At 37.4% G+C, this 12,067-nt stretch overlaps 1 protein-coding gene across 4 annotated transcripts in view; it reads left to right on the forward strand.

Annotated features, from left to right (window-relative positions):
- LOC111140875 (casein kinase 1 alpha 1) overlaps positions 1-6,449 on the forward strand; it is a 45,989-nt gene extending 39,540 nt beyond the window's left edge. For 2 of the 4 annotated variants that reach the window (XM_022493109.1, XM_022493112.1), the window contains one exon: positions 5,729-6,449. In XM_022493109.1, the coding sequence (XP_022348817.1) occupies positions 5,729-5,736 (8 nt within the window). In that variant the 3' untranslated portion in view covers positions 5,737-6,449. Of the gene's footprint in view, positions 1-318; positions 440-5,728 lie in introns of those variants that run through there. The other 2 variants (XM_022493111.1, XM_022493113.1) reach the window with 2 other exon arrangements.
- The last annotated feature ends 5,618 nt before the right edge of the window (positions 6,450-12,067 follow it).

A 12,067-nucleotide genomic window follows, 5' to 3' on the forward strand; every position in this document is an offset into this window, starting at 1 on the left:
GGTTGCTAGGTAGTATCTCTCAGAAATGGTCATACCAGTGTAACGTTCTAGACTTAGGACTTGTTACACCTGATATCTATAGGGTATTTGCTTTTTTTCATAAAATGAAACCAATTTTTGCCTAAAGCTAGCTGGGATAATAGGATCATCACAAGTTGCAGTTTCTAGAACTAAAATTAGATTGAAATCTTGTCTGATGTAGAACATTTCACTTCAGGCATACAGCAGCTTTCAGAAAGAATTCCCTTATTTTGAGTTGGTTCCACTGTCTGTGTCTTTCTCAATAAACAAGAAGAATTTTTGTCCTACCTGTCCTAGGTCTTAAAGATGAGAAGTTGGATCCACTGAGTTAGTATGTTTCCTTGGAAAGAAATTGTAATTAAACTTAAGTTTAATCCTTAATTTTGTATTGTAACTATTTTTCATAAAAGCAACTTAAAAATCTTACAGGGTATTTGGGGTGCCTGGCTGGCTCAGTCAGAGCATGCGACTCTTGATTTCAGGGTCATGAGTTTGAGCCCCACATTGGGGATAGAGTTTAATTTTTTTAATTTATTATTATTATTTTTTTAGAGTTTAATTTTTTAAAAAAGAAAGAAAAGAAAATCTTGCAAAATTTTCGTAGCAGTGTTAGACCCAGGGTTTATACAAATTGTTTTTCATAAACACCAACCTGTAAAATTTTGAAGAATTGGACTTTGCGGAAAATGTATCACTTATCATTGACTACTTTCAGAGAAACATTTGAAGTAGTATATTTTGATTTCAAGTGAAATACTCCTTGCTGCTAAAACGTGCCATGCCACAGAATACAAACAACAGAGTCGTATTTGATCTTTTTACTTCTTGAAAACATTTATTTTCGTTAGAGAGCTTAGTGTCCCCAACAACTATCACATGAAACCCCCTAGGTATGAAGCTAGGAAAAGTATAGCAGGTTTGAGAGTGGCAGGGAATAAGAATGGAGAGCCCATTTCCTTAACTCCAACCCCAGATCTTTTCTGAGGTCTGGAGTTTGAAGACAGTCACTCTAGATTACTTATTCCTGATTTCAGTCTCTAATTAATAAGAGTGGTTGAAAGCACATTCTGTCAAGGTCCAGTACAGTAGTTTTTTATTCAAGGAAGAGTTCATTCAGCTCAGCTGTTTGCTGATTCCAAGAAATCTGCTTTCAGTGATGATAACACCATAGTACATTTTCTAATTAAAATTTTAGAAGATGCTTTTTAAATACATCATACCAGTTTCCGTTCATGGTGTTACAGTCTCAGGTTTTCCACAGAGAATTGAGTTTCTTAATGAATCTTCAGTAAGTAGGGCTATATATTGTAGGAATATGTATTCCTGGAAAAATCCCCCAAATGGTGGTGGTAACTAACATTTATATTACTTCTATTTTTTGATAAATTTATATCAAATGTGTCTTCCGTGGAAAAGTGTAGATTGTTTCAGCAGTTCACTAAGAATGGCCAAAGACTCTTTAAAGTCTGCCTTAGCTGAGATGGGCTTGTTATATGTAATAGACTTCTTTGCTAATTACTTTTCTAAAGAAAAGATCTTTTGAAATAACTCCATTCCAAAGCCCATCAAAAGACTAAGAAACAAGGCATTTCTTGTAAAGCCTACTATGGTCTGTACTAATCTGAAGTGCTCTTGTGCCGTGAGATTATGATTACTTTTTTGTACATACTAAGGAGAAAAATAAAAGATTCACATCTGAGGCACTTTCAAATTCATTTCACTTCCTTCAACTATATGTGATTATCAGGAGAGTACTTTTCAAGACATTAAGAAGTACTAAAGGAAAAGGAAATATTTTTAGGACATTCAGAATCCAGTTAAATCCACCATTTCTTTAGCTGAGGTCAGAGATGGGGAGAATTTCGGAAGGTAGTGAAGCCAAGTTGGTTCCTCACATTTCTTTTCTCATCATCTTAATCCATCTGTTCACTGCTCCAACCATTGATATCAGGTGTAGTTTTATCATAATATAGATGGATGTCAGATTGCTGATAGAAGATAGGAGTATTTTTCCATCACATTTTCCTACCATTTCCGTGGTCTTCCGTATTTTTCCATCACATTTTCCTACCATGTCCGTGGTCTTCCTTGAATTGCCTTCCAGTATTAACTGGGATTCACCTACCATTTATCTCTAGCTTAACTTTTTCTGACTTCACCAATTGCTGCTAGGAACGTGGCTGGTCACTCAGCAACGTAACCCAAATCACAGGGGAAGACCTTGAAATATCTGGAAACTGATCTTCTCTGAATACACTCAGTCTAAAGAAGTGCCAGGGAGCTACGTCTGCGCGCTGAAATTTTTGTCAGCTTTTTTCACTGTGGACAGTACAACTGGAGAGGAAAGAGCCCAGTAACCCAACAGGAAGTGAAGAGAAGTGTGCAAGAATTGATTTGTGGCGATCTGAAGCCCACATCTTCAAGGCTTGCTGGACCTATCAAAAACTTCCAACTTGTCAGATTGTCTGGATGGAGACCACAACAGTTGGAAGACCTAGAAGAGTGCAGTGTTGCTGTGACTCAGTGGTGTAGAATGCAGACCATCTACCAGTTGGGGAAGGAGTCCGTTGTAACAGGTATTTTAAAATTCAACAACCTCGGAATTCTGTAATAGGGAAGACAAAAGAAAGCAGATTGTTAGTCTGTTTTTGTTTTTGTTTTTTTTTTTTTTTTTTAATGCATTTTAGCGGTAATGTGTATTTGTATACTTAAGTTGTTTATTTGTAGTGATAAAAGTAAAAATCTATCTTATATCTTTCCCAACTTTTAATACATTTTTAGTTTAGTTAGGAAAAGTTACTGTAGTTGTTTGTTTTTCTTCTTTAACGTTTATAGTGCCAGTCTGGTTCAGAATTGTCCAAGCCTGATTCTGATTTTTGTGCAACCAAAAAACCCACACAGGCATGTTGTAGAAAAGTTGACTGATAAATGACATTGCATTTTAAGAATGGATCTTGTCTTCAGACTCCTTTTAAAAAATTGTTTTCTAGAAAAAATAGTTTTCTGCTGTGAAAGGATCCCAAAATTTCAAAGGTCCATCACAGACTTCCAAGCCATACTGTTATATAAATAGCTGTTTGAACTAGTTTGTGGTTCTATTTAAAAAAAAAAAAAAAGAAAAGAAAAGAAAATCAGGGACATCTGAAGTGAATTCACAAATAAAAGCCAATATATACTCTTCAAATTTTGGAGTAAGGGATAGAAGGGGAGAATCTCCATAGTGAAATAAATACAATCATTTTTTTCCTTTTGCAGATTGAAAAGAAACTTAAATGTAGCTATTAACTCAGTGGTCCCAGTGATCATCCAACTCTGTTTTAACTTTGTTTTTTCCTTTTTTTTTTTTTTTTTTTAAAGGAACAAAGGGATCCATTCCTTATTGTAACTGTTGTTGCAGTGAAGATGGGTTTTGGGACTTTTAGAAGCCAGAAGGCCAGGAGAGACCACCTAAACCACAAGATAAAAACCAAGGACTCAAGCACACTGGGAAAAAGAATACCAGCACTTGAAGATTAAATGTTGAATACCCACTGAATGCTCCCATTGAGATTTTTCTTAAACTTCAGTAACATCTTAGGACAGTTCACTGGAGAAACATTGATCCCTGGGTGGAGTATCCTACTGTTGACCAATCTGAAGAGTTAAATCTGCGTTTGACTGCTTTCTTCTACCGGGAATATTTTTAGGCTAGCCTTTATCTTATCCCCTAAGCAATTGTAATCATTAATTGACCCAGGAATCTCTAAAATATCAGATTAAAAGATGAACAGTACAATTCTTATCTAGATATAATTTTTATCCCTATTAAAGATGAGAGTTTTCTAATATTTTGACTGACAATATAACTTAAGCCTTCTTTTTAGTGACAGTGGTTTCTATTTTGAAGCTCTTTGGATATTCAACATAGTAATTAAATTGCTCAATGTAATGTAATTGCATAGCTATGATAAATCATTTTCGTAGTTGCGTAAACATTTTTCGTTAACCATATTTAAGAATAATTGCGGGACTTAAATGCTCATGTGGGTAAGGGTCATTTCTCTTTAGCTAATTCATAGTTTTAATCTGCTTTATAGTATTCTAACATTGGCATTAGGTTACAGAATATGGTCTTATTTTAAAATTTTAATTCAGGTTTGGTTTGACAGGGTTCTCTTTTTATGCTTACCTTTGTACTTCTTTTTAGTGATAAACACCAAATAGATAATACTCCTTGTGGCAAAGTACATTTTTAGAAAGTTTCACTGTTTTTCATTTTTGGCATTTGCTTTATGAATTTAGTACTTGGGCAGGCAACAAAGGTCTGTTTTGTACCAACTCCCATTAGTTAATGTGGAGAGAGAAAGAAGTGTTTTGATACTTGTTTGTCCTCAGGTCTTTAGCCCAATATATTTTTAAGTGGATGAAGAGGACTTTCTGCCCTCAAATGGAAAAACTTAAGTTACCAAGTCAGACAGTATTAACCAAGAAATGGTATATAAATGTCTGATGTTATCTTGGAAGAGAGGGGCCTACATTCATGCAAAGTAAATTATAGAAGCATAGTATTTTTATTTATCTCACAAAGCCTGTTGGAGATGGTCCAACAAATGCTTGAAAAGCACAAAAAAGGGGGAAGGTTACTGATTAACAAAAACATGGTGTCAGTGCTGAAGAAGTGAGAGATCAAAGTGAGCTACAAGGAGCAGTAATGAGGCAGCTGTAAGAGTTTGCGGGGGGAGGGTGCACCAAGGGGTACAGACACCTAGAAGGATGGCTCTTACAAGAGAGGTGGTACTGATGGGATTTTGAAGTTGGTGAGAAGTGGGCATATTTCCTTTCTGCCTTTAGCCATAGATGGAACTTGCAGGTAATAGAGATCAGCATTTCCTCTAGTAGTCTTTAGCCACAGATGGAATATGGAGCTATTACCTGAAGCTGTTTTTCTATTCAAACCTCCTTGGAGGTGGAAGTCTCAGAGTCTAATTGTGTGGGAGGAGGGTATCGTTTATAGGGTGGGAAGGCTTTAGTAAATAAAGACACACCATCCCCCCATCCCCGCCCCAAGGCCTTAATTGTTTATATTTTCAAACGGGGCAAAACCTCACCTTTGTAATGTGATTGATGGAAGCAAAGAATTTTGAAAGGTACATGGTTTCTGTATAAAAGTCATACACTTACCAGGATTGTGTTCCATGGAATGATTCGGTTATTTGTTGAGTATATTTGTTATTAAACCTTACTGTTGTTTACTTGTATCAGAAACAATGTGCAGAAAGTTTCTTTCTTGCACATAGTACGATTAAAACGTTACATACTTTCTAGTTTTAAGGCAAAGCTATCTATTTTTCATTCATTTGATAGATACTTAAACACATAGGTACTAGAAATAATGGAAGTAAACAAAACAAGTTCATTGAAATCACCAGTAATTCTCTAGCTTGAGAATTACATGCTGACTGGGAGGGAAGACTGACTCTGTACCCCTCCTACCTAAAGGCATCCAGAACAGAAAAGGGCTTTTTGTTGTTTTAAAAAATTGAGCTCTAGTCATCTTCAAATAGATGAGATTGTAACATGAGTCACCACTCTAAAATAATTATTAGCTCAGTTTCACCCAATTTCCCAATTTTGGGTGTGGTTTTTTAAAAATATATATTTTTTAACTTGGAATTTTAACATTGTTTTTTTCTTTTTTTGTTTTGTTTTGTTTTGTTTTTTTAAACAGGTTTCTAAGCATGAATTGAGGAACAGAAGAAGCAGAGCAGATGATCGGAGCAGCATTTGTTTCTCCCCAAATCTAGGAATTTTAGTTCATATGTACACTAGCCAGTGGTTGTGAACAACCATTTACTTGGTGTAAAGAACTTAATTTCAGTATAAACTGGCTCTGGGCAGCATTGGTGATGCCGTGTCCCGAGTTGTAGCCGCTGTAATTGTGAATATTAACTGAGATAGTGAAACATGGTGTCCAGTTTTCTATTGCATTTTTTCAAGTGGAAAAGTTAACTAAATGGTTGACACACACAAATTGGTGGAGAAATTGTGCATATGCCAATTTTTTTGTTAAAATCTTTTATTTTGAACTATACTGCTTTGAGATCTCATTTCAGAAGAACGGCATGAACAGTCTTCAGCCACAGTTGTGATGGTTGTAAATGCTCACAATTGTGCATTCTTAGGGTTTATCCATCCCTGGGGTTTGCAAGTTGTTCACTTAAAACATTCTTAAAATGGTTGGCTTCTTGTTTGCAAGCCAGCTGATATGGTAGCAACCAAAGATTCCAGTGTTTGAGCATACGAAAGACTCTGCCTGCTTACCCGTGCTAGAAATAACAGCATCTAAAGTGAAGACTTAAGAAAAACTTAGTGACTACTAGATTATCCTTAGGACTCTGCATTAACTCTATAATGTTCTTGGTATTAAAAAAAAAAAAAAAGCATATTTGTCACAGAAATTTAGTTAACATCTTACAACTGAACATGTATGTATGTTGCTTAGATAAATGTAATCACTGTAAACATCTATATGATCTGGGATTTTGTTTTTATTTTGAAATGGGAGCATTTTTTGTTTACAAGTTCATTAAAAACTAAAAACTGTTTCTGTAAGGAAATGAGATTTTTTTTAACAAAAATGCCTTGCTGACTCATTATGAAATCAAAATCTCCCCAGTTTTTTAATAGACTACTTCAAGCCATTTGTTACATACTATTCCTTTGCAAATCATTTTAGATTTAGTGTTAATAACTTTTCCTCAGATTTTTTTTTTATTTAATTTTTTTTTTTCCTCCCCCTGGTCTGAAGGGGAAAGGCATTCTTCCATTTTTCTTTTTTTAGTGACTTGCAGGCACAGTACCTAGTGCTGCAGTGGCCAGGGCTTGGTGGTGTTAACTCCTGCAGCCTCAGACTACACAGCTGGACTGATTTTGAGTAAGAATGAAAGCGTTAAAGGGTTTAACTACCATTTTATAGTTTTTCTTTAAATTCCGTGTTAATTGGAGTTGAGCAGATTCTTAACCTTGGAGAGCATCCCACCGGGTGAGGTTCATGTGATTGCTGACCCTCCCTGAGCCCCTGTTCTTTTCCCTCAGTTATCTGCGCTTCCTCTCAATCTTAAATGCACTCTTTTCTTGCCTCTCTCTGACACAAGAGAAAGAAAAACTTATTGACAGTAATTCTTTAAATAGTGTAATTTATTCATTTATAGCATGTCAAGATAAATTAAAAGAACCTTTGTCTGAAAATGGCTGCCAGAAGCCTGTTGTGTAAATGTAGGTATTTTGTAAAAATTACCTTGAAACTGTACATTGACACATGTTTGGTCAGATTGTGTCAGGTTTAAGTTTTATTTTTTCTCTTTTAAAACTACTTTAGCAATAATTAATCCCATGATTACCAACCACATTCTGCTATTAAAGGATCTGTTAGCACCATCACACTGCAGAAATCTTAATGAGTGCGAACTTTTGGGGTAGGCAGCTTACTTGTTTCTTTTCTATCCACCTGTGTCAGTTAAGGTATTTGTTTCTTGACTAATAAACCCTTTGATACTTTTAGCCAGAAATCAGTCTCATAAAGCTATTTTTGAGTATAGTTTGTGTAAAATAAAAATGTTTAGCTTTGGTAATAACTTTTCCAAGCTGAACTCCCTCTAGCAAGATATTTTTCAGTGCTTTTATTTACTATGCACTTAGACTATGCACTTTTTCTGAAATATTTTTGTAACACTTAACTTTTTTGTATTTTTGCCATTTGAAAAGGTTGTGGTGTAGTTGGTCTGTAATTAAGTTGCAGATTTAAAACTGCTGTTAGCTTTGTAAATCAAAATATAGGTGTTTTTGTCCTGGTATATCTTCATTCCACCTGCAGCTGGAGCTGGAATCCCATTGATCTTCTAGCTACCATTCATTTTCTTCACAGTTCACAAAAGAAGAATGTGAAATTCAGTGAATGCTGTTACTAATCCTGTCGGGAGATGAATCTCATTTCACCAAAATTAAGTTATGTTTTTCCACTAATATGATACAAGTTGAAGACACATCACTCTGAAATTGGAAGACCTCACCACTTAAGGCTCCGCAGTGGCTTACCCAGCTGAACTCTAGGTTACCACTCTACTTTGTTCACCCATTGGGGGGTGCAGTTTTTTTTAAATGTTGGGAGATGGCCATTCTCTAACTACTGTTGAATGTCTCTGTTTTGGGAAGGTATAACAAGAAAATAAAAAAATATATATGAAGGGAGAGACTGGTTATCTCCTCCCATATGGTTGTGCTCATGCTCCTATGGCCTACAAATGACATTTTGGAGGTTTGTGTTAACTTTTTCCATCAACAAATAGCAAGAGATTTTCCTATTTCTACTAGTCCCTGCAACACTATTAAAATGTTTCAAGCAGAGAATACTGTAATGATTATAAACTGAATTCTATTGTAATAAGAATAACAAGATTTAGAACCCAAGGCAATAAGCTAGTGTTCCCTAACATTGGCTGAAATAGAGAATGGGTTCTTTCACCTTGAGTAGAATGAACTGTTGGACTTCTAAGAAGGGTGCCTTAGACTCCCAGCTCCTGAAAATTCAGTAGTCTGCTATAGACTCTCCTGAGCAAATGGGTATGTAGCAACATTTTAGGTTTTCTCTTAGTTTTTATTTGGATAATTTGATCAAAATGTGAGTAGGTCTGTATGAGGTGTAGCAGAGTGTCCCATTTAGCTCAGATACGCTGTCCCCTTTAAAGTGAGAGACTATACCTTGACAGAGTTGGCTTGTGTATTTATTTTTTTGAAATGGCCAAAGATGGTAATGAGTCGTGAGTAAGGTGATCTAATCAGGCTGTGTATTACCAAACAGTACACTGTTGAAGTAAAATGACTTGGTTTTCTGAAATGGCTCGTTAGACAAGTGTTGAGGACGTAGGCAAAAGTGCTGAAAATGTTGAGCAATAGGAGAGCTCTTAGACTTAGCTGTCTGATGCATGTTTCAAGTTGTGGTCGAATGGCATTGTGTCTTGCTGAGGCTGTGGACCCACAGTATCTAGAATTTGATGATGAGAAGGAAAACTTGCCAAAGCTGTAGAGACCTGGATATTCATACTTCGTTCAGTTGTTTGGTCTCTGCCCTTTATCAGCCTGGCAGGGTGAACTGATTGCTTCTACCTTTTACCTTTACCAAACCAGATCCCTCAGAGTTTCTTGAGGAACTGCTACTATTGGCTACTGTGTACACCTATCTGGATCAAAAATTAGGAAGACATGTTTGTAATGGTGATGGTTTTAAGTACTAGGAGCAGTTCCTTGGTGTCAGTACCACGGAAGATCTGAGCCAGAGCTCCTGGCTCCCTAAGTGACTTCTGAATGGAGAGAAGAGTTAGGTGGAGATGGACGAAGTGTTTAAGTGACCAGTAAATGAGATTTATGTCCTTCATAGTGGGGAGGCCAACCAGAGTATGCAAGAATTATAGTTGAAAGTAGAAGTGTAGACAGATGTGGGAGCTGATAGATGAGTGGGGAGGAGCAAACGAAAAATCTGAAAGATGGGACTATGAAAGGTAGAGAACAGCTGCAGGACTGGAAGGGGATGGGTATAATTCAAGTGCTCTTTGGAAGGATCACAAAGTACTCTGAGGAGTCAAGTGGAGGTTGTGATTAGGCTCTAGCCTAGAGACTGGGGCTGTTTGTGAAAGCAAAAGGGCATGGAAAACCTGTGAGTAGGAAACCAACCTATTGAGAGTCCATGTAAAGAGCCCTTTATAGTTCATTTTAGTATAGACAAGAACAGCGGGGGAGGATTGGTAGTGAAAAAGGATAGTGTGGAATCTGCAGGTTATACCCTATTCTGTCAAAATGATGAAAAATACTGAAGGAGACTTTAGAGAAATTTATGGTTCAGGTCCAAATCTCAAGTTCTCCCAATATAGTATCTTATTTGGAAGAAGTGGGGAGAGATTCCATATTAGGATGAAATTTAGCAGCTGTATGAAACTACTTTCAGTTACTGGTTCTCCAAAGACACTTTTGTCTAACAAAATATAGATGTTTTATATATACATTTCTTTGCCATTAAAGATTGATTTATTTTAGACTGAGGGGGTAGAGAGTATTAAGCAGACTGGTTGAACGTGGAGCAAAATGCTACACTCAGTCCCATGACCCTGAGATCAGGATCTGAGCTGAAACCAAGAGTAGGATGTTTAACCAACTGTGCCACTGGGGCACCTGGGTGGCTCAGTGGGTAGAGCATGTGGCTCTTGATCTCCAGATTGTGAGTTTAAGTCCATGTTGGGTGTAAGGCTTTACAAAAGTTAATACATGTAGCTTTATTCTCGAATTAAGAAAATTTTTGTTCCTTTTCATTGATAAAAGCATGACTTGCACAGCTACCCATGAAATACCATGGTTCAAACATTAACAAGGCCAGAGCTAGGTCACCTCCGTGAACTGAGTCAGTACCTGCAGAAATAGTCTGTGTTTTCTGTAGGCCTTTAGTCTGCAAGGTGCTTCTTAAACTTTTTATCTTTGTTACTGGTATCATTTAAAGGGCACCTGGCTGGCTTGGTCCTTAGAGCATGCAGTGGCATGAGATCAAGAGGGATCTCAATGGTGTGAGTTCAAGACTCAGGTTGGGCATAGAGTTGACTGAAATTACAAGAATAGTGCCGTGGTTTCTCCTTTGTGCTCAACATTGTTTATGTTGTTTACATTGTGCCCCTTTATTGTGTTTGCGTCTTCTCTTCAAACATGCGCTTTAACACTTCATTTCTTAAAACCGGGTTGGGGGGGGCTTCTGGGAGGGAGTGCGAGGCTGTGGCGCAGAGGGGGAGGGAGGGAGAGGGCATTCTAAGCGTGCATGATGCCTGGCGTGGAGCAGGATGCTGCAGAGCCGCCTGCGGGGCTCCATCTCACAATCCGAGATCACAACCTGACCTGGAATCAAGTCAGATGCTTAAATGATTGAGCCACCAAGGTGCCCCTGTACCTAATATTTTAATGTAGGTTTTTGGACCTACATGGGAGATGCGTGGGGCGCCTGGGTGGCTCAGTGAGTTGAGTGAGCCTTCAGCTCAGGTCATGATCTCAGGTCCCTGGGATCAAGTTCCTTGTCAGCCTCTCTGCTCAGCAGGGAGCCTGCTTCCACCTCTCTCTGCCTGCCTTTCTGCCTACTTGTGGTATCTCTCTCTCTGTCAAATAAATAAAATCTTAAAAAAAAATAGAAATGCTCATACTAACCATGGTACAGTTATCAAAATAGAACATTTTAAGATTGACCCAGTTTTCTAGTCCAGCCTGTTCCATCAGTTATCCCAAGTGCCTTTTGTAATACTTCAAATTGTCCAGGGCAGAACACAGGTGCCATTGATTGTACTTAGTTGTGTCTGTAGTGTTTTGCCCTCACCCTTTTGTCTTTAATGACTGTGTGTGTGTGTGTGTGTGTGTTTTCCAGCTGTGTTCACTGAGGGCCTGGAACCTGTGCTAGGACAGTAGCAGTGAGCACACCTGAGTACCAGTTCTTCATTTCTAAATACTGAAAGGAACCATGGCTCCTTGGAGAAATGTTTAGCTTTAGGGCTGGGGTGGAGAAAATACAAGATGAACCTGGAACATTCTGTTGTGCTAGAAAGAGAATTCTCAAAAAACGAGTGCATGTCAGACCACTGGAGCCTCTCAAAAGGCTCTTACTGGCCAACTGTGTATCAAGTAGATTATGAAAGTTTTGATTACAATATAACACTAATATCCATGATTTCTGTATTCATATAAAAATGGGGAGAAGGGAAAACTTTTTTAAAGTATCAGCTAAGAAAAGTAATGCATTTGAAAAGTCATTTTACTAAAGGGAGAAAGCGCAGGTTTGATGAGCAGGACATTTACAGTGTCCTAAAAATATTACTTGCCGTGCAGTAATACGCATTACTTGCCAGGGGACATTATAAAAATACCTAACCTGGACACTCAGTTGGAAAGGTGGTGTGATCATCCCATTTTAAAGATTGAAATACTAAGTTTCATAGAATGTCTTGCAGATTTAAGGAATTTGAATCCATATAGAACTAACTTAACAGCT

This window comes from Enhydra lutris, unplaced genomic scaffold (genome assembly GCF_002288905.1).
Source record: "Enhydra lutris kenyoni isolate GAN:26980312 unplaced genomic scaffold, ASM228890v2 scaffoldscaffold5, whole genome shotgun sequence".
Lineage (NCBI taxonomy): Eukaryota > Metazoa > Chordata > Mammalia > Carnivora > Mustelidae > Enhydra > Enhydra lutris.